This window comes from Labrus mixtus, chromosome 4 (assembly GCF_963584025.1).
Source record: "Labrus mixtus chromosome 4, fLabMix1.1, whole genome shotgun sequence".
NCBI lineage: Eukaryota > Metazoa > Chordata > Actinopteri > Labriformes > Labridae > Labrus > Labrus mixtus.
The window spans coordinates 13,122,919-13,146,474 of NC_083615.1; the positions used below are offsets into that span (position 1 = coordinate 13,122,919).

At 39.7% G+C, this 23,556-nt stretch overlaps 2 protein-coding genes across 2 annotated transcripts in view; both read left to right on the top strand.

Annotated features, from left to right (window-relative positions):
• cspg4 (chondroitin sulfate proteoglycan 4) overlaps positions 1-5,583 on the top strand; it is a 76,534-nt gene extending 70,951 nt beyond the window's left edge. Inside the window, exon 11 of the mRNA XM_061035915.1 lies at positions 764-5,583. Within this exon, the coding sequence (XP_060891898.1) occupies positions 764-2,586 (1,823 nt within the window). The 3' untranslated portion in view covers positions 2,587-5,583. The remainder of the gene's footprint in view (positions 1-763) is intronic.
• snupn (snurportin 1) overlaps positions 1-23,556 on the top strand; it is a 66,434-nt gene that overhangs the window by 1,625 nt on the left and 41,253 nt on the right. The gene's annotated exons all lie outside the window — the stretch shown is intronic.

Below are 23,556 nucleotides of genomic sequence, written 5' to 3' on the forward strand. Positions count from 1 at the left end.
TTAAAAAATCGCTTATTTGAAATGAGTGCAACACCACCACTGTAGCACATTTGTTATTCCATTGAAAATACTTTGAGGTAGATGTTCAGTTAAAGTGATGCTGTGTAGCCCAAGTGCTCTGCCTGAAATAACAGCGTGTGAACATTGTCTTCACCAATTGCTGCTGTTGGTTTATTGAAATTAAATAGCCAGGTGCAAGTTTATTTATTTATTTATTTCACTTTTAGGGGGTATGGTAGTTAGTCTATACCATACAGGTTGGGTAGAGTATCTCCTTATAGTTTATGTTTCTGTGGGATCATTTTCCCAAGGCTAGTACTGTGGTCATCTGAACAATCATACTACAACACTTATATATCATAGTATCCTAAAGCAGAGGGCCTGAATTCCTAAATCTTTACTACAGTGTTCTAGATTTTGAGAAAAGTCCAGTGTGGTCAAACTAACCCTAACCAATTGAGGAGATTTACCCACCATTATTGTTTCAAACTGCTGCCTCTCTGTTGTTCATTTTATAGCTTTTACAGAGTTTTAGAATAACTAATCATGTACTGTGATTGGTCAATGCCTGAACAGTCTAATGTCATAAAGGAAGTCATCACTTCTATTTCTCCTGCTGCCAAAACAACAAGCCCCCTCCTCCATCTGTCAGCCTTAATGTACAGAGCAGCATCGTTTAATGTCTACAGGAGAAAGACAAAACTGGAAAGACATTTTCTTATCTGAAATATAACGTAAAATTTTCTGTACTGTTTCCTCTCAGGTCTCGATATTGTGCAAGGCCAGAGGAAAGTCATTGACGATTCAATTCTTGATGCCTCCAACCTTCTGGCTAGCCTACCTGAAGATCAGCGAGCCGATGCTGATGTCATTTTTGAGATTAAGCGCTTCCCTGACCATGGTCGTATCACCCTGGGCGGTCAGGATCTTCCCCGTAATGCCCCCACCTTCACGCAGGAAGATGTCCTTCAAGGAAATGTGGAGTATCTCCATGATGACTCAGGTGCATCCTCTGACAGCTTTGCTTTCAGGGCCCGTCTAAAGTCTGAGGCTGGTGCTGTGGCCTCACCTGCTGAATCGGTGGTCCTTGACGAAATCTTTAACTTTTCAGTCAAACGTCGGGGCTCGGACCCTCCTGAACTCGTCACTAATGACATGCTCTTGGAGGTTCTTCAAGGCTCAATGACAATCCTGACAAAGAAGCATCTTAACACCCAAGACGAGGACAGTTCGCCTGATGAGGTGCTCTTCAAAGTGACCAAAATCCCGAGCAACGGCCAACTGGTTGACTCTTTCACAATGAAGCCCATCTCTGAGTTCACACAGGAGATGGTCAATCAGGGACAGGTGGGCTTTTACAGCGATGGTACCCTGGCTGATGGATTTGTCGAATTCATCGTGTCGGATGGAGAGCACCAAACAAAGCCACACGCGCTCCACATCGGCGTCCTTGCTCGCACCCTGTTTCTTGACAAAGCTCCTGAGATCAAGGTGAAGCAAGGCGACGATGAGACCCTGGTGACTGAGGAGATGTTGAAAGCCACTACTGGGGGCCCCGTTGAGGAGGACATACTTTACAAGATCACAAGTGTTCCAAAGTATGCCGCTGTCATGGTAGACCGGCAGCCTACGTCCGCTTTCACCCAGAAACAAATCAAAGAAGGCAGAGTCAGCGTCCGCTTTGTGAAGTCCACTTCACCTCGAGACAGTGTTGCATTTGTAGCCCGCAGTCGTGCAGCTAATGTCTCCTCTGTACTAAACATCACAGTCCAGCCTCTGGCCAATATCGCCCAGGATCCCCTTCTACCCCAAGGTGCTCTTGTCCAACTGGACAGGAAGCTCTTGGATGCAACTCCCCTTGCAAACAAGACCAAAACCTCCCCCTCATTCACTGTCATCCAACAGCCAAGGGGGGCTCGTTTTGTGAGATCTGGAGGTCCTGGTGCTGGTCAGCCAGTTGGCACATTCAGCCAGAAAGACCTGGATGAGGGCCGTGTAGCTATGGAAATCCTAGACAGCTCCTCTGGATCAAAGAGTGGTGTCTCTCAGGATGAGGCGCGCTTCCTTCTCAAAGCTCATGGGGTTCCTCCTGCAGAATGCGTGCTTCCCTTCCAGACTGGCCCCTACAATGCCTCTGGGGTCTATCCTGCCACCCTGCTGAGGATTCCCTCACAAACCCCATCAAAGGACAACAAAGACCTCCCTGTTGTTGGTAAATCCCCTCTTCCCACTCCAGCCACTACAACATCTTCAGGCACTGGTTCCCACGGGAGACCACATGTTTCCCGGCGTAGCAACTTCTGGTCTATTCTCATCCCAATCCTGGTAATCCTCCTCCTCTTGCTGCTGGCAGCCATCTTGGCCTACTACCTGATCCGTAAAAACAAGACTGGCAAGCATGATGTCCAGGCGGCAGTATCCAAGCCCAAAAACGGAGAGGTGGCCGGCACAGAGACTTTCCGTAAAACTGACCCAGCCAATAACATCCCTATGTCCAACATGGACTCCAAAGACGCAGACCCAGAGTTGTTGCAGCACTGTCGGACAACGAACCCAGCCTTGAAAAAGAACCAGTACTGGGTCTGAGACACTTTGACATGTGGACACAGAGAGAGTTGGATTCTTGAGTGTTTGCAATCCTCCTCACATCATTCCTCTCAGTATTAAAGACCTCTTGCCACAATAGTTTAAATGAAAATCTTTTTTTGACCCCATTGGTTATTTACTTATCTCAGCATAACTGTGGACAAATTCTCAGGCAATGAAACACTGAATACCTATTGGCATAAATAAGAGGCAGTTTCTTAACTTAGGAGGCTTATGGCGTTTCTATTTATTTTAGTTTTATCATTCCTCTTTGTCACTGGGCACAAATGAAGACATAAACATGTCATGTGTTTGCAAAAAGTATTTTTTAATGTGCCTTTCATTATATTCCATTTATCGTAGGCCGATAGTGTCCAGTTCAGTAAGTCTTTGTGATCGTACATTTTAGATTTTGGTGCATCAGAAAAGTTGATAAGCCTTGTACATAGATGATGAGGTAAGTGTATGCTGTATTATCAAACAGATTGGAAAATGCTCCTTTGTGTTTTTTTTCTTTTTTTAACGTTGTTTTCAAGCTGCCATTGTTCTTCAGGGCTGAATTCAGTTTATAGAATTGGTACAACATTTTTGGAAAATATGCTAATTCACTTGCCTCAGAAAGTTTGTTCGAAAGAATGATACCACTGTCATATCTGATTGGTAATTTTGAGCTACTAGGAGATGTTAGCTTAGCTTAGCTTAGCTAGACCTTTCAATTAGGAGAGATTCTTAAGCTGTTCTATTGTTTGTTTGTATTTTGGGGGGGTTAAAACCATAGACTGTATATTAAGATAGACGGAGCAACAGCCGCCTGGGAGTGAAGCCAAAATATTTAGAGCTCCCCCTGCTGACTGGCTGAAGCATAGGTCATAAACTCTGACTCCTCCATGTTAACAGATGGGACCTGGATTGACTAATAAAGTTACAATTAAAAGTCAAATCAGAATTCTGTCTTTATAGTTGGTTTTTATCATATTGACTTATATCCGTGTGGTATTCTTTTTGTCTTAATTAGTTATTTGACATTTTAAAAAAAAGAGCGGGTGTAATGTCATGATTGACAGCTTTATTGACAAATGCGGCTCCTTGCAGAGTTCTCAAGCAGATTAGCAGAGTAGAGGAGGAAAGGCAAGAGTAAACACAACAAAAACTAACAATACAGTAATTTACCTCAGTCAGCTCTCTTCTGTGTATGTCTTGGCTCCAAATGATGTCACCAGTGCATTTTGACTTCAATTCTGTACAACAGAAGGATACAGAGATGTGTCGTCCATATTAATATACAGACTATGGTTAACACAATCCTATAAAGCTCAATTATTCACATTTTGTATCTCTTTTGTGGCCTTGGCAGGCCTAATGTTGAACGCTGTTTCTTTGGTAGTTACAGTTACTTCTTTTAACTGGGTAGCATAAATAGGCTGACTGCTTGCCCTGTTTCCAGGCTTCAAATTGCTAACTGTCCGCTGGCTGTGACTTTATATTTAAGAGAGGTTTCAATCTTCTCATCCAACTCTTAGACGTTTTGAGAACTCGGGTTATTGGCTCTTTTTATCCTTTTAACACACTCTTACATTTTAGATCTCTCTTTGAGTTTAGTGTGGAAAAGTTGGTTTGTCATAAAACAGTTCAAATTTAATAAAAAACGTGTTGCAGCAGCTTGCACAGGTTTGATTGAGTTTAGCTCAGAGTGATGTCATCATGCATTATATGTTATGATTCTGCACGCTTCCATCTTGCTTGTAAATATTCACTGGACTGGCACAGCACTGACCACAAAACTACACAGTTGACAGTTAGCAGACCACAGTGGGATGTTATTTAAGTCATGAAGGTCTTTAACACATCCTTATTGGCTGGCAGGCCGGGGTGAGGTCATCTCAAAACTGAGTTTGTTTCAGATTCCAAGTCTGCAATTACGAATTTATAAAAACCGGTTGGTGCTGGGGTGGTTAAACAAATAAAATAAATGCTCCACTTGTTAGGTTCATTTAAAACAGAGACGTTGACAAAGTTTAAGTCTTCAAAGCTATTTTTGATGTTAATCATTCCATTTGTAAGCTGAATATGCGGACCGGTATATATCGAATTGAAATGTTCGTTGTATTCTTTTAGACTCAAGATTTGTGTTTTAAGTTGAAACTATGCATAGCCTTGCTGTAAAATCATTCTTCTCTTGTTTCTCTGTGTCAATTATCTGTTTTTTTTATATTTTTTTAAACCAATACAGAAAAGACTTCATGTTCGTGAAACTGTTTAACCATTTGCTGTACATTTCTTTTCTCATTCTGTATGCTGATGACACCTTATTATTCGTCATGTACTGATTATTAAATATTCCTTTGCAGTAGTCATTTTTCTATCAGGTTATAGGTTGTATTCTTTTCTTTTTTTTTCTCTTGACACCACAAAATGTTTGGAGCAATTTTACAAATTACACAGGTCTCAGGAAATGATATGTTTCAGGAGACTGTGTATTTCCAATGACATTATCTCCCACGAAAAAATAAAAATGGTCGTTCCTCCTTCAAGATCTCACTTCCACATCGGACTGGTTATATGTGTAAATATACGGTTTTTAAGTTGAGTTTGTGGTCATGATTAATATCTTGAATATATATATACATATATATATATATATATCATGCTTAATTGAAGGTACATGTAACTGCATTTAATTAGACTGATTAGGCAGAAACTATGCTGAGTGTGTCTCTGTTTGTAGGAGTGTGTGTTTGTGCAGCTTCCTGTCTCTCCATCGTCTGTTATGCTTACTAAGAGTTATGTTCCTCATCTGATTTCATCACCACCGCTCTTTGTCATTATTTATTATTTCTGTCATAACCCCAAAAACACCAATTCAGACTCAAGTTTGTGTGCTTTGCCAGAGATTGATCAGAATTATGTTCACTGCAAGTGCCTTTCAAAGTGATCAAAGCAATTTTGAAGACTCTTGTTCTCGGCACTAATGGAAATAAAAATGTTCATGCAGCACAACCTGTGTTCATTTTTTATGATTTTTAAGACTGATGTTGTTATAATATTATAAATGTTTTAAGATGAAGCATGTTTTATCACTGCACAGTGGGGGGGGGGGGGAGTCTATGTTTTTGAGCCTTTATGCATAAAAGACTGCATACTTAATAAGAACAACAGCAGTGGTTCTCAACTGGTCTAGCCTCAGGACCCCCCACAAACTCCTTAATGAGAAATCACGACCTAAACTTCTGATATTTTTTAACCAATGAGATGCATTTAATGAACAATAGTGCAGTTAGGACCTCAAAAAATAACAGAACAAATGTTTTTTAGAAATGTTTCTTCAAAGACTTTTGGACACAATTTATTTCCGGGCACACTTTCACAACCCACGAAAAACAACTCTGCGACCCAACTTTGGGTCCCGACCCGCCACTTGAGAACCACTCAACTAGAGTTCTTCTGCAGATGGTTAGAAACAAAGTATCTTCTCATTGAACAGAAATCACATCTGTCTAGAGTTAGGCTGTCTTCAATGAGTGGAGTTAAAAAATGAACATTTTGAAATGAGTTATTCAACTTTTTATTTAATCATAATGACATTGTGTTGAATTGTCATTTTTTAAATTGTAACAAAGAATTTCTAACATAGACTTTTCATTATGTTGTTTTTAATATTTTTGACTAACATAAATACATCAGTCATGGGCTATATTTTTCATCAAGATAAATCTATAAAGTACAGGTAATACATTTATGATTTCTGATTCTGGTAAATATATGAAGTAAACATTTTAATTAAGATAAATGCATTAGGAATTAATTTATACATTTTTGTAAGTCAAAAGACAATTGGTAACATCTTCAATAAGGAAGCTGGATAAATAACAATCAATGATTTAAGGAGAAGACGTGAGGTTTAAATAGTGTTTTTATTCCCACTCCTTTTCAGATGTGGAAACTGAATCATAAAGTGTGTAACTTTTTTTTTCTTTATTCTGTTCATTTTTTGTAAATATTTTGTTTCTGTCTGTTCGCTGTGTGTAAGATCATTTTGCTTTTTTACATGTTTAAAATAAATGTCAATAATTGATTGATTAAATCCTTGTCTGCTGAATATTTCCAGAGCTTGACTCGAGTTGAAGGAAAGAAAAAAAAGACACTTTTTGATCCTTATGTTCAAATTTACAATTTAATACCATACAAAGCATATTCCATTTCTTAAGAGAACAAGTTTAAGCACTAGTTGTTAGTATGTTTATTTCAACATAGATCTAATGTATGTTACCTTCATTACAACAAAATACCAGCTAATGAAATAATGATATAAACACTCAAGATTATTAGAAATAATAAAATCTCCTATGTCTACCTGGGAAACAACAAAATAATTCAAACACACTGATGTCTCCAGTGAGGGATGGGGGTAATTAAGGTCAAGAGAGAACTTAGTCCCGGTTCCATTTTTTAAGATAGAAGTATAAAATACAGTTTCAATGGAAAGTCAAAGTGGCGTCTGTGTTTTAGTTGCAGTTTTAGCAAGAAGCAAGAAAGTGCTGCAGTCTTTTTTTGTTCACCTCTGGTTGTCTGTGTTTTACAGACGCTGTTAATGTATTTGACCACCAGGTGGCGTTGGGGTGCATACTAGCCTTTTAAGAAACCAGAAACGATTCTTGCAGCCATTCGTCAGCACTAAACAAGCTTCTCTCCATATGTCATTATTTCCAGTCAATGGCCTTTTGCTTTCAGTGTTTCTCTGAGCTTTTGACATTTTCCTGCTCTCCGTCTCTCTCTCTCTCCTCTCGGTGTCACTGCCCCGCCGCCGCCGCTGCTCCTCGCTGAGCACTCACACTGCAGGTTTCATAAGCTGCTTGGCACAGCTGTTCCTCCACATGTGTCTGCTTATGTCATGGTATCTCAGCAGTCACTGTGCTGGGGATATCAACGCTTATGGGAGTTTGCTTTTTTATAGATTCATACAACACGTGTATTATTGTGCTTTAGTGATTTCTGCTGATACTGAACCTGATGAAAACTGTAGTGGAAATGTTACTGGAATGGAAATTAAACACTCGCAATGATGCCACTGATGCATATAGTGAACATGTTCTTCTAAACCAAAATGTATTGAACAAGTATGAGGTGAAAACATATTGATTTAAAGTTAGTTAATCAGTAAAAATAAAGAAATTAAACAGAATACAGTGATTTCAAAACCATTGCAACCCTGGTTTATTCTCTGAAGAACAAATAATGGAGTTATATCTTGAAATCATGGCAAGTATGATCTACAGGAGACAAATTTATCAAAGCAAAATTCAACCTTTTGTTTGAATTAAATGTCCCAGAAATTCAGTACAGACACAAAGAAGTTGCTGAAGCTGACACATGCAGGAATGTTTCTGGCTGATCTGAAAGTCTGACCTAAATAAAATATAGCACAAGTGAAAAAAAATGTGGGGGGGGGGGTGCTTTCAAACTGCATCATCAAGAGGTGTTAAGGTGAAGAAGGTCTTCATGTTCTCTCATTAAAGATCTGTTTGTGGAGTTGTTCAGATGTTGTTTATGTGTTCAAGGACAAAATGTTTTCCTTCTCCTGATAGTGATGGGACTCCACTCCCACTGATGTGCTCGTACTGCAGAGCTGGATGTTTCCTGTACCACAGGCAATTAGGATCTCTGATTTCCTCAACATATCTATGTTTGTGTCATGATGTTTTTGTTTTGTGTAATGCAGGACACCACTTTTTTATGTGTTTGACCCTGATTGGTGATCCAAGGTTAGTTTATAAAAAAACAGACCCCTCCTTTCTCCCAAAAGACTGAGAATGAAAATACACAAGGCAGGGAGCAGGAAGCATATTTGAAATTCCTTTCAAAATAATCTTTCAAAATCAAATCTTACACTTTCAAACAGTGAAAACCAGCTGGACTAAACAAAGTGTCACATTTGATTGTTTTGGCTTCTATTTCACGGTCTTTAAAGTTTGCTTTTAGTCTCAACATGACAGTGAGGAAAGATTGTACCATGCCAAGGTAAGTACAGTGGCGGTTCTAGAGTCCGTTTGGGCCCAAGGCAAAAATCCTTTTGGGGGGGGGGGGGGGGGCCCTCCAACCAGGGTTCAGCAGGGCAATGAGATTGAATGCTGTCAGATGGGGTCCCCTCAGGGAGGTATCGTTCTGTCAATGCAAAAATGTTCAAATAGTGGATTGCTGCTTTAATTTAAATTTGGTCAGCCCTCTGGGGCCCCCTAATGGTCTGGGGCCCCGAGCAGTTGCCGGCCTTGCCTGTTGACAAGCAGCGCCTCTGGAAATAGTTGAATATGTAGAGCTTTGAATCGAAAAGGATTGTTTAACTGTTTGTCAATCCATTTCACTAATAAAAAATAATAACTGGCATGTGTTTGACATCTGTGAGAAACTTATATACAGACATAGTTTGCAATAACCTTCTGGATGTCTTAAAAACAAAGCATTGAGCAATTAAGTGAGCATTATTGCAGCCTCTGGGAGTCTCAGAACATCAATCTTCTTGTTAACCTTTAATATAACCCTGAGCTGAGTTGTGTTGACTTTGGCTTCACCTATTACAGGCAGCATCAGTGAAAAAGAGACATGCATGTTAGCTTTGGACTTCTTTCTGATTCCTTATCTGCACACTCCATCAGGCTCTGGACATGCAAGTTTCAATTCACGCTGTTCCCACCTTCCTCTCACATCTCTCAAGTCAGTGCAGAAGTCACTACCTGAAAATAAAAACCTCTCCACCTGATTAGTGCATCACTGCTGTCACATGTAGTCCTCCAATGAGTCGATGTCTCTCTAACTGTGTTTCTCAGAGAGTTCATGTTTCTTCTTATTCCGACATCTCAGCTGGTGTGAGGCTGGGAAGCTGCTGCGCATTCATTCTCGTGCAGCGGGGGCGGGACTGTGCTGTCTTATTATTTAGATTTCGTCTTGATTCATTTATGTAGTAGGAATTGTATTTATTTTAAAACTAACAGTTTATGCTGTATCATGAGTCACTGATGGACAACCAGGAGATTTTTCTCAGAGCTGCAAATGTCAAAGCTTTCATGTAAACATGGGCTCATGAGTGACATTCACTTGCATTTCGAGATCTCTTTATATGACTTTTAGACTGAGTTTTAATGTTGTCTGAATGAATACTAATTTCTTAATTTATAAACCAGTCAAATGCCCGTGTGAGGAGTATTTAACTTGTTCAGAAACAGACTGACATTATTTGTGTTTTGACCTTCACAAGCAAATAAGTCCATCAGCCATAAGAGTGACTTTTTCTGTATTGTCTTTTCCAATGCCTGAAACTGCTGCCACAGAGTAAGTATGTTTGGCACACTGCTAGCTTAGCTGTTATCTCACATGCCACATGTACAAAGGCAATTGTCCTTGTCACAGCGGCTATGGGTTATTATCCGACTTCTGCCCTTTTGCTGCTTGACATCCCCTACTCTCTTCTCCCGACATTTCCTTTCTCTCTTCGGCTGTCCTTTCCAAAAAGGAAAATGGGCCAAAAATAACTTCATAAAAAAAAATTTTTTTAAAAGAGAGCATTTGCAGCATAAGTTAGGCAGTATTCGGTTTTTGTCAATCAAATGGATGGCAGCCTCAGTACCAGGATTTCTTGTACTTGACATTTTTATATTGATGCTACTGGTCATCCTTGCTCTATGGTTGTTGTGATGTTTATAAGTTGTTGGGTTTAAAAAAAAAATAGTCGCAACCGTAAAGTGTCCTAAGATCCCTTTTTTTAAATTATTCGGCGCTCTACAGGTAGAACTTGAGTGATTAAGGTGCATAAATTAATCAAATAAACAGTCAAATTCTTTATGAAGCGGGTTCTGAATCTGATTATTTCAATGATAATTTCTGTGGTTTCTATCATGTAACATTAAAGTGTCCTTTAAGATTTTCTGCATGTAACCCTGTGTTGGTCACACTAAGTCTATACTCTCACACAGCTGTCAAAGAAGGTTGGAGGTGGGTCCCCGGGGCCATATGTTGGGGTCAGGAGAGCAGTGTAATGTGTTGGTCCGGGGCCAGGCTGATAGTCAAACACAGCCCTGTTCTTGCAGTCAGCCCTGCACGGAGAAGAAAGGCCTTTCAGTCAGAGCGAAGCACACAGACAGCTGGAAGAGGGACAAGTGATAAGAGTTTTTGTTACTGTGTGAAAAGCCCGTTAACCTCTGTACAGCCATGTGCATGTACGTGTGCTCCTCCTTGTAAATGTCCATGTTTACAAAGGAAGACAGTGAAATCTGTGGGATTCAGATTTTTTTTTTTCTGGAGTGTCCTGACCAAAAATGCCTGCAAAAGAACAACCAAACAAAACGACAAAAAAGTACATTACATTTATAAAGACAATAAGAATAAGGCATCATCGTAAAACAACCTTGAGGGGCCACTTAAAGAGCAACTTAACAGCGACAGAAAATCTGTGGGTTTCTTATCTCTAGTGGTTTAACTTCTCCTCTTCCTGTATTGATCAAAAAATGTCCTCCAGGCTGTTTTAGTGTGCAGGTGGCACGAAGCAAACATCTGACAACAGTGTGCTACGATCATCTGGAATGCTGGGTGTGGTTCGATGTGCGACAGAGGGAGACTTTTAAACTTTTGCTCTTTAACACAGTTGTTTTAGATATTTTTTATATTAACAATAGATGACATAGATAGACACTTGAATGTGAAAGGGTTCACTTATTGTAATGACCCCCCAAAGTTTTGGAGTTCATCCACTGTAGTGCCTTTAAGCTCGTTGTTTTGGTTGTACGATCTGGAGCTTCACATTTTTTGTTTCACTGTCAGAGTTATACTGACAAGACTTTTCAAGACAGCTTTATTTTAGTTCATAAAAGTTCTGATACCAGTTTCGTCTTCCTGCACACCACCAAACTACAAACAGACCAATTTGCAACTTGCAAACATTTCATTCCCACAGAAGTTGTTGGAAACAAAATCAGAGCTAAAAATAGAGACTTCCATTCACCAGGAGGCAAAATAAAAAATCTGAAAGAATATTTCTCAGTGCCTGCTGGCGTGTAACATCACCTTTAAATGGATATAATATATCTAATCTACATTTTTTTAAGGGTTTCTTTTTCGCTGACACATGAAAAAAACTAAATCTCTCACATATTTTCCGTATCAATGTTTTAAAGTCACATAACGAGTATTGAAATGAAAATAATTCCCCAAAAAAGATGTTTACATAAGAATTATGGATTGGTTTGGACAAGTCATTTGGCCTTAAAGGTGCACTGGAGTTTTGGTAGATAAATGTGAAAGTTGGAGAAGTGTACAGATTCTGTGATATGTGTTCATACACACACAACTATACACAAACTGTCCTCAGATGAAAATTTGGTCCCTGTAACACTGTTTGAAAAAAAAAAAGTGCAATGTTGCAAAATGCAACAGTGAAACTGTCTCCTGGTAGCTTTTTAGCTCCAAACAGTGTTCAGGGATCCATTTTTTCTTTGAATAAAGTTTGCGTATTCAGTTCAGGAAATATAGAATAGAATTGTTTCACTTCTCCAACTTTCAAATTTCACTACCAAATCTACATAGTGCACCTTTAATGTGCTCCTACAGCAACATGGTGGTAGAGTTGATGGCTACAGTAGTGCAACCGGGAGTCTCATCCCAATTGTACCAGAAAGCTTTCCCCTCAGTACCTTCAGAGAGGCTTTGTATATGAAGTGTTTGTTTTCACTTTGATTCGATTTGTTCAAACATTCCTCACATGACAGTCATCTGCACCACACCTACACGTATGTTTCCCACATCCCATCCACTTTCACATTTTACTGTGAATATCTACTAATTTATTTAAGCATAGCACCTTCTGACGTCTGTCTCATTATTTGTCTTGGCCGTGTGGCAGAACATAAATCATGTAGAGTGACAGCTGAGACGTTAGATATGCTGAAGAGGTCATTTGAGACGTTTCTTTTCTTTTCGCTCTGGGGACACTTGTCACCATCAGGACTCATAGGCCTGACATAATCCCGTACGTCCACAGCTGCATTCTTTGTCTCATTTTCAATGTCTCACAGTAATGTCCATCCAGGATTACTGGATTTCTTATACTGATCATTATCCCTAAGCCTGGTATTAGCATGATTTTTAATGAATGTCTTGTATAAGTTTCGATGATGTTGCAAACATCGGCGTGGCCCAGTTGGCACCGCCCCCTGAAATCTGATTGGCCAACCCTAGTGTCACACCAGAATCCTAAACTACCCATGACTATTTGTCAAATGTTCAAACTAAGATGTTGGGCAGTGTTTCAACAGGCTACTGGTAACTTTCTCTGCATTTCAAAGTAGAACATTTTCTTTTGGAAGAACTTTACATTTTGTAACTTTGGAGATAAATTTTCTTTTTCAATTCTTAAAGGGTTTAATTGTGGAAGATTTATATGTTGCCACTTATTTGTGTCATGATTCACATCATGGCAGCCCTTCCTTCTCCTTTTGCGGTGTTGTTTGTCATTCCCTGTCTGTTTAATCCTCATGTGTCTCTCCCCTTTCTGTGTGAGTGTGGTGGGCGGGGTTCATGTTCTCAGGCGGCGCCAGGTGCAGCTAGTTGGTCATCAGGATCTAAACTACAAAGACTTCCCTCTGCTTCACCTCAGCGCCAGGTTGTTTCACCAGCTCGCGTGGTTTGTACTCGCTTGGCTTCTCTGGATGACTAGTTCTCGTGTTATAGCTTGTGTAGCTCACCTGGTTTTTCTTCTCTGCCTTGCGCCAGATCGCTGTTCGTGTTTTGCGTCACCTCCCCTGTGCTTTTTGGACACCACACTGGGATCACGGGCACTGCCACTTGGAACCTCGCACTACCCCTCCCCCTTGCTCTTTTGCACGTTTGGAAATAAACCTTTTTGTAAACTTTATCCTGCCTGTATGAGTCGTGCTTTTGGGTCCAGAATTTGTACTAACCGTAACAATTTGTGTTATTTTTATTCATGCAAAAATTCCTACACGGAAATATAACACCTCATTTTAAAGGAAGAATGTGCGTCTTTCTGATCCAGTAGATGTCGCCGTTGAGCATCAGCATTAAACCAAAACAAACTGCTGTTTGGCGACACCTCCGCTATTCTGAAGCCTCCGCTCTCCGCCAGCGGCACACCTCCAACCCCTCTCCACTCGCGTTGGCACAAAGGAGTTATATCAGTAAGAAGGCACCATCATTAAGCACAAGTGGTAAACTCATAGCTTCATATTGCACATAAATTGAAACAGAATGATCGAGACCTAAAGACACTTACGTGACATCCAAAAAAGCAATGAGTAGGCTATGTTATTCTTGATTAAAACAGCTTTATACGCAAGGCAGTCCTGTCCATATAAACACAGCGCCGACAACAAATACAGCTGGCAGGACTCACGCTTTTCACTCATTGTATTTAAAAAACAAACCATTTATTTCCTGCTTGGGCCAATTAACCAATACGCCATCATAATCTTTCTCTGCCATAAGAGCTTATTTTCCTTTTTCCCCTCGTCTTTAATTTGTCTCTTTCTTGTTTTGCTTTCTTTTACACCTTATTGAGTATGTGTTCTTGTTAGCTTTATTGTTTTTGCTTGGACTACATTAATAGTATGTCTCTGTGTTACATGTTTCTCTTTAGGAGGGCCACTCGACAAGCCCCTCTGGGTTTATTTGGCTCCTCCAGAACATTTCTTTCAAAATGTATAGTTTGTTAATTAACTAATCATTATATACTCTCTGTTTTTCCATTGATCTATTATGTTTATGGGGTTTTTTTTGTGCAATAAATTAATAAAAAATAAATAAAATTGTAGACAGTCATGACTCAGACAGACATTTACAGAGGATATACTTGATTTCTGCTGTATTTACTGTATTATATGTGTGAAATGTAACACATTCTTACTTAGTAAATATCTTATCTGGTCATGTCTGTGTATGTGTACTTCATGCCACCCTTCCCCAGTCTAAAACATCTGGACACGCCCCTGCTCACACAGCCTTTTGAAACTTTACACTCAAATCTTTATCTGTCGACTACTCTCTTTTTGTTGAACTTTTCTAAGCATAAAAGAACATAGAATGGATAGGACAAAAAAAAAGATGACATAGCCTATATAATAAAGCTAATGAGACCTTAAATCCTGCAGGTAATGTTGTGTAATTATGTACCATGAAACCCTATATACTGTAGTCTGTCCTGTACACTTCCTCTGAAACCATTAGCAAATGTCTCCGAGCTGCATTCCATTCACAGTGGGTTACTTATACCATGTAATCAAATTAACTCTTTGTAGGGAGGCTCCTACACACCACCCTGACCATACATCAAGTAAGCATAGAACAAGACAGCACTTTGAGATCATTTATTTCAGACTTGGCGCCATAGCATGATTTACAGCTAAGCGTTCTCAGAAGTTTGCCAGTTAACCTTCACACTTTCATGTACATGTCAATGCACAAAAAAAATGTTTTCTGACAATTAGAAGAATATTTAACAGAATAGTTGAACATTTTGGAAAATATTTTTTTTGCAACCCAGTCGAGAGTTCACAGAGAAGATTGATTGAATAGCTAGCTCTATAGTATTTGTAAATTAAGCACAAGAATCATCCAAACCAAAAGATGAAGAATACAACCAAAGTCAGGCTGTGACTTTTGCAAATGTGAGATTGAATGATAATATAATTGGGTTGCAACATTTTCCAGTTGATTTCCTGATTTCTTAATACTTTTACTGACAGTTAGTAGCTAACCAAGCTGTAGTTAGTACTGTAGAGAATAGACTACAGACCTAAAAGAGAGTAAATGTGAGCTTACTGTCAGGTATTCAAAGTATCAGACGATTGTTAACATCATCTTGCTGCGTCTGCTGAATCTGTAAATAGAGCTGTTTACCTCATCTATTAAACAGGTGATAATATGTCAATTTTGTCTTTACAGCTCATTTCCACTGCCCCCAGGTGAGCAGATGGAAAAGTGAAAATGACAGGTTGTGGTTTTGGAGAGTGTGGGAACTATTCCCTGGCCGTGCTTAGTGAATTCCTGGAGACTGACAATAATATTCCAGAGAGGCACGTTGCTAATGATGGCCTTATTGCTGTCAACTATACAATGGATTTATCCGTGAAATGTGAGTGTTTGTTTTTTTCTTCGAGAGAATGTTTGGGTAATCCCCTTACCAATAAGGTTTAGTGTTATGGCTTAATCTTACTATAGATGCATTGAATGCAGGGTGCAGGACCAGACTTTGGTTTTGGTATTGGAGTCCAAGTAGTATCGTCCACTAGCATTTTCAGCAGGCATTGGCTGTATGCAGAAAAAAGAGTGATGAGGACATACCGCAGTTAGCAGTTATGCAATTGTGGAACCCAATAATTAAGCTCTTAATTATATATTAGGACAGATGTTTTCATTTGAGGGAAGCCATAGCCTGCTCTTTGATTTTGTCTGCATTCTCGCTCCTCAAGCTGCTTGTTGTTCACAGGGAGAAAGTCCTTTATTGCTAACTGCTGGCTACCTCAGGAGTACCGAGAAGTTGGACGTTGCTCCTTGAGGCTGTATCATTCTCTAGATGATAGCTGACGTTTTAGGAGATTGTACTGAATGTAGCAAAACAGTGTGGAGAGAGAAAAGAAGCGGAAGAAACAGGGTTTAAGCAATCCAACAATCCAATGGCTATCATCTAACGACTATACTGTTTACGTTCAAAAGATTCTGCTTATTAGTGCAGATCACCAGTGGTAAATACACATTGACTTTAAACTTTAATTCTTGCGTCTCAAGTTTTTTATCCGACTGTAAAGAATGACCAATACAGACAAAATTAGGTCTTGGCTCAGAAAGTAACCCACGCTAACCCACACGAATGCTGGCTAAACTGGAAGCTACAAAAACTAGCCGTCGTTCCGAGACGATATTGATCAGTTCAGACATTGCTAGTCAAGCACCATTCTGTCATTATAAAAGGGACTCAGACAAAATAAAGGTCACGGTCATGATGAATTATTTTTAGCCTTAGTACAAAAGGATGAGTGATTGTCCTTTCCAGTACATCACAGTTTATAGTTGTTTTTATTTGTTAAAGCTTCAAATCAACTTTCTTTGACTGCTGCCACCGCAACCTGGCCCCTGATAAGTGGAAGACAATAGATGGATGAATGTGCTTCTGAAGAAACAAACCCAAGACACTTTTATTTTTAGAATTCAGGTGATTAAATGTTGATGAACTAAACACCATTCCTTCCTCACTGACGAGTGATCCAGTTCCCCTGAAGTTCTCCTTAGACACCAGCTTTGCCCTGTAGTCTTTACACGGCTGATTTGGTTTCGCGTCCAGTGGAGCAGATGATTCCTCGTGTCCAGCACAGAGAGAGAGAGCTTCCCACCCTCTCCTCCTCTGTGAGAAACACTCTGCGGTCACCCTGCTTTGTTACTCCCACGGGCTGGAACACCATTGTCATGGAAATCTCTGTTGTGCTTCCCTTGTGTGTGTGTGTGTGCTTGTGTGTGTAATACCCTGCAGTGGGGTGGGACAGACTACAGATTGAGCCAAGAACAACACAGCGTTGGTTTAATACTGCCGCCCGTCCAGCTTTCATGCCGCCCTCCATTGCACCTCATCTTTCTCCTCTCTTTTAGCACCCACCCTTGGTCGTTGCCATCTCTTCTTCCAACCTAATGCCCTCCAAAACCATGAAGAAAAGTCTAGAGTCTGGACTGGGCAAGAAATCACATGGGTGGACCCCTTAATTCCCGAGCAGCTGGAAGGGGGGGGGGGGGGGTTGGCTTTAAGATCTGGTATATGTTGTTGCTCTGTCCAGCTGATTGGGTGGAGCTCTTTTTCCAGGGTTTGTTGTGTCACCAAATTAAGCGGGGAAACAAATTGAAGGCTTTGGATTCTTTTCCTTGTTGGAGAATATGACAAAATACTTCACACAGGCTTTTGTTTTTACAATTCTGCAGAACTTTCAGCCCTTTATTTTCACAGAGCGGGGATTTGGATGAAAGGTGAAAAGTTGTGCAAGTCCTCCCTGTTGATTTTGGAGAATAAAGGCAGCGAACTGTAACACAAGCTGAGGAAGTGTGTGCCTGATGTGGTTCTGATGGTGTAGCAGGGTGAGGTGATGGTCAGATCAGGGCGGGGGTTCGTGGTATGCAGGACCTTACGGTGAAATTATTTTAAGGTAGAGCCCCTTCTGGAAAATCACTCGGAGCCGTCTGCCTCGACTACTTTTCATCAGGACGTTGCTGCACAGACCACCACATAAAAATCCAAAGTTAGAGTATGAAAAAGAAGTACATGTTCCTCTATTATATCAAGAACTTCTTTACAATGTAAACAGCATTTCAGTATGAAAGAATGCACTATAACATGTAATTGGTATTGCCTGTTCACATACTGTATGAACCTCACAGCAGGAGGAGGGGGGTGGGGGTCTCAGCAGGCAGAATGTGAAATGAACGGTGTGGACATTGCGGACAAGGCAACAAAGTCCAGCACTTTGATGACTGGTTGTTCCTTTATATTCATTTTAGGGTATCAATGAATGAGCTAGGAAAGAAATACAGGAGGCTGGAATAGAGACTGAAGCAGCAGTCGAGGATGAAGATCACACATTATGAACATTATCATCTCCCCCGATCGCTCGTAACAAACTTTCTTGAATATTTCCTGCTGCCCTCTAACATCAACTCAACCTGACTTAACGCAGAGATTTTACTAGGGGGGGCTTGTAGAGAATTCTGGGTGAAAAATGTGTTTGTTTGCATTCACATATGCAGCTCATACTGAAAATGTTTTAAACTTTCAGGAGTTTTGTAAATGTCTGTAAACAACATAAGCCATCTGAACTCAGAGAGAAATAGAAAAGCGATAACTTCTTGCATAGTTGCAGAGGACTACGAGAAAATGAGTCGATATTACTTCTGCACCGCAGGATTTTGTTCAATTCCCTGTTCAAGAACAGTAGACTTTTCTCTACACACTTTCGAAAGGCCTTGGGGAAGGCCTTGGGAGTTGTGTTGTTTTTTTTCCTTTTATCTAAGAGTATCTTTCACAGGTGCCCCAAACCATCTTTTAATCATCTTCCAAGTATGTGCTAGGACACAGCCTTGCGTATAGCATACAGGCAAATATAACAGCAAAATGTTAAGTTTTCAAAGTTCTGCAGGGAACAAAGCTAGAAGAAAAATCTTATGAACCCTTTGGATACTGTTGTATGTAAAGTTTGGTGGACAACACGACTGTAAAACAGCTGTGTGGGTTTCTAACATGATGTAATCGTAGCATCTGTTTCGCCACGAGTTCTTCCAAAGAAACAAAAAAAACATAAAAAGTGCATGAAAAGGTTTATTCAAAAGTTCTCTGGAAACAACAACCACTGTAAATGTCACTTGTTGACTAAATGGATTTGTTTTTTGTTTTCTTTTCTGGTAATGAAGAGTCACTGGGATCTGTCTAATTGCTGGTACGATCTGTTCACAGTTTAGTCTCCAACCATCCAGGAATGCTTTAAAACCCACAGTCAGAGGGAATGTGAGGAAGAAAGAATCACAGAGGGGGAAAATGTTGGCCTTCACAGCCCAACAACCAGGGAGGAAAGTTATGCTTTTCCTTTCCACTTATCATGTTCCTGTCACTCTATGTTAGAGCTCTGGCATTTGCACAGGGTGTAATGTTAGCAAATTAACCAGTTCAGGCCTTCATTCTCCCACAGTTTCACCTTATATGTGTGTTTTTGGTCTACTTTTTACTCTTTCTGCTTCAGTGCAACAACAAAGAGGTATTTCGCTTCAGGACAGGGCAGCTAAATTTGAATCATATTTGGCTAAAACATATTTTTGTGTATTTAAGTAAGCCTTTCATCTTTTTTAAGTAGATAATCTTAAAGTGAGGGCATCACCTGAAATGGTGAGCGCAGAAATGCTAACACTTAGCGCTCTCTTCATCATTATTCATAATGCAAAATAGAAGATTAATCTCATGTTCAAGTTCAAGTCAGAGTTTCTTCTCATGCATTTGCACCAATTAAAGCTGCCTTAACGAGTATATCTTGTCTTTGTGTTTAGTAATGGATGTTTCTGTGAAATAATCGATTTTCATCGTTTCAAATGTGCGTTCCACTGTGTCTAAAACATGGAAGGCAATGGAAGCAAAACTCTAAACATGAGAGAAGTCGTACGTACTGTAAGGAAATAATCCTGGAAATATGATGAGGCAACACATACTGTACATCAGGGAGCAATGAGTCACCGTGCATGGACGTCTGTGTTGTCGGAATGAAACCTTTTAATCACGCTTGGCTGTCTACTTTCTACAGTCTGATGTTGGTTTTCCAATGTTGACGTTTGCTCTGCCCAGATTAGACTGTCCCAGGGGTGGCAGGGTCGGGGTTGGTATCACACAGTCTGACCAAAGTGTTTGTAATGATGCCTGAGCTGAACAAATCATCACTAATATTTGTATACTGTAATACTCCCATGTCTTCTTCTTAATATATCAAGACAATGTCTGAGGAGAATGCACACATTTTTATAGACCTGTCCAACCAAAACTTATTTTTTGGTTGCTCAGAATTTTTGTCTTTCATTACATTTGTCCTGTATTTCATTTCAAACAAGTTATTCTTCAAACTCATAGTATGTAAAGTTACAGAACATTATAACAAGCAAGCATACCACTCCAAATGAGCACCTTTGTTTTTATCAGTACATTGTTATTGATGCTGTCATAATTATAGCTTCACTATACATTGCACATGCTTTTCTTTCCTGTTTTGCACTCCCTGCCCATCCGGCTGTAATCATGGGTTAGTTTGAAAAACAGCCACCCTGAGCCAGAATTACTGAACCCGTAAAGAGTTTAATCAGCTTCACCTATGACAACACCATTAGTGTCTGAAGAATCAGTTCCGCAACTTCTTTGATCGGGGACATTTCTGTACAAAGGAGGAGAAACTAATCCTGGCGATCCCTTGTGCATCAAGACTTGTTTTTTTTCAACTGTAAAATTTTCCTGGTAGAGCTGCTTCTTATGTCAGTGCTGATGGGTTTCTTTTCTTTTTTCTTTTAATTAAAGCAAATATATAACATTAAAACAATTTTAAAATTTGACTTTACCGTCAACTTTTATCACATGGCCACAGTAAAAGCTGGTGAGACGCTTTGAAACTGAGGTTGTGGGCACTGCCAGCAAAAAAAACAAAAAAGCCTAAGGGTTGTCACCCATCTGTTACCTCAGCCCTAACTTTCAGTCAACCTAACGACAGGCTGAGGGCTGGAGCTGAGGCGAGTTTTAGGCCACTTGACAAACTGCCCAACAGTGAGTTCCAAGGAGTCGAGGAGTTCCAAAATATGAGTGAAGGGTTTGTGTTTGCAAGTTTCAGACCTGAAAAATTAAAATTCCAAAATGAACACAGCTGTTAACTTCAAGTGACAGTTCACGAACCAAAGGCTCACACTGTAGCTGAGTGCTAGACAGCCTCTTCATGGATATACTACTTCCTCTTTGTCTTCAAAACAGTTTGACTAATTCTGGAAATGCCCTTCAAGCTAAATGTGTCTCTGTCATGATAATGTGATTGTAATGTTTTCACAAGGCTTATAAAGGACAGAGAGGAAGGAACTGGCTTGACAATTTGCAATAAATTGTTGGACACACCAGGAGAGAGACATGACTCATTGGCGTATCAGAAAAAAAGAGATATGGAAAAGAGGATTTCTCTGGAAGGGACTCTTGGGTGATTATTTTTGTGGCTTTTGTTTCAAAGAGCAGGAATTTTGTTTACAGGGATGGGACAGCGCCTCAGGAATGCAGACTGTGTTCTGAGGAAATGGTTGTTGTCTCCGGAGGGAACTTGGCTGCAGAGTCGGGGAGAGTTTGACAGGGACAGACTTCATGTGGAGCACAAGGAGTGTGCTAAACTATTCTCCTTTCCCTCTAACAGACAATGTGACGATACAACATACACGTGTAGAGCCTCACACAGCAACAATACAAGCTCAGTTTGCATTACGAAATCAGCTAACCATGCAAACATCATTAACAAAGGTCAACCATGAGTCTGTAACTTTATGACCCAAGTCTTACATTAGATTTATTGAGAAACTGGTTTTGGTTAACTGTTTTTTTTGTCCACAGAGACATGTTTTTGGATCTCAAATATTGGATATCAGCCCAGCAATTGGTGTAATCCACCATTTTCATGAACATCTGTGTTTATTTTAAGTGATGAAGGTAAACTGTATTTTTCCCATTGGAATTCGCGTTAGCTAGAATATTTTATTTCAAGATTTAGGTTGGCTTGTTTGGGGTGTGTGATGTTTTAATTTCTACAGTGTTTAACCTCCTGTTGACGATCCTTTCTGAGTAGTTGGTTTAAAGATAAAAGTAATTTAGTATAATCAGGTTGGTTGTGAATGTCTTTTGTGGGTTGAAGATGATAATGGTTAGAAATCTTCTGGTAATGAGCAGTAACAGACTTCAGAGCCTATATAGTAGATGCTGCAATTTGACAGATTGGAAGTCTTTGACTCAAATAGAAAAGAAAAGGTGTAGAACAGTCCCAGTCCAGTTACTTTTATTGAGCTCTATTTTGAACAGATGTCATGTTGTGTTGGTTTCACTGTGTTTTTGGTAACTCAAAAAGCCCTGTGACTTTCACTTCTTTCTATCTGGCTGTATGACTTCATGTGGTTGTAAACTAATAAAAAATTGAACCTAACTACACATTTAAAGACATTTATAATAAAAAGAAAGTCATCAAACTATCTCTTGGCTTATAAATGGGGAAATGACCCCTAAGCTCACATCAGAACTCCTGCTTGTAAAAATGTGAGAGATGAGTCTAATATTTTCCTCCTGTACTCACTCTACACTTTTCAAGCAATGCCTAAAATTTCCATGTTTTGTCCCATCATTTATTTCATGCAAAGTTACGTTGGTAGTCTGTTTGATCCTGTAACACTTCATCCCACTTAAGTGGAGTACAAGACAAGTCTGACTTGGTTGAGTCCCAGGAAGAGTCCGAAGAGCAAGTCTACTGCAAGACCACAGGCACAAATAAGTATCTCTTCATACCGTTGTTACAGTAAAAGAATATTGGAAACAAATTACAAGCTAACTATGGAAGTGCAATGTCTTTCCAACTGTATGTGGACAACTCTGAAAAGAGTGCATTTGATTTTTTTCATCAGATACATGGGAATGAACCATTTCTAGCATTGAGAATTGTCCATCTTTTTCCAGTCAAGTCTTCTGTACACAGTCACATCCAAAGACTGCAACACTTTAGGTAACAGCAAGGGGCCCTGAGCTCAATATGATTGCAAACTGGGCTGGTTGTAAGACATTTTTCAGAAGTTTGTGCTCAAGTAGGTACTAAATACATAGACGAGGTAGATGATGCAAACTGGAAACAAAAGAAGTCGCTTTGACACCAATGCCAATTACAGAACAAAATGCAGAGAGGTCCTAATAAATCTCTTTTCTGGAAGTTTTCGCTTTAATGTCAGATAGTATTAGCTAGAATAAATGTTAGCTTGTATGTTTTCTATTATTTTATGCTGATAGACAAAGACAAATTAATACCTAGGCAAACCATTGTCAGTGAAGATTGAGTTTTATCGTTTACAATCAATCTTACTTATTAACATGCTGGTGAAAACTGCCAATAAAAATGTTAAGAATCAATCTTTGCATCTTTGTGTGGTTTGGTTTTGATTGTGATTATTACCACTGTATCTGTAATAGTAATGTATCACTAAGCTTAAATAAGAAACAGAAGTGCTCAGATCGGAATCCCCACCACTGCAGTTTCCATGTGATGACACAGCAGTGCTGACACTACTTTTGACTTGCTCAATTAGAGACTGTGGTCCGGATATAACAACAGCATTCTGTGTCCTGGTTTAATAGTTTACAGGCTTTGTGTTTGTCTGATCTAAGCCTCTCTCTCTTTAGTTTTGTAGCTG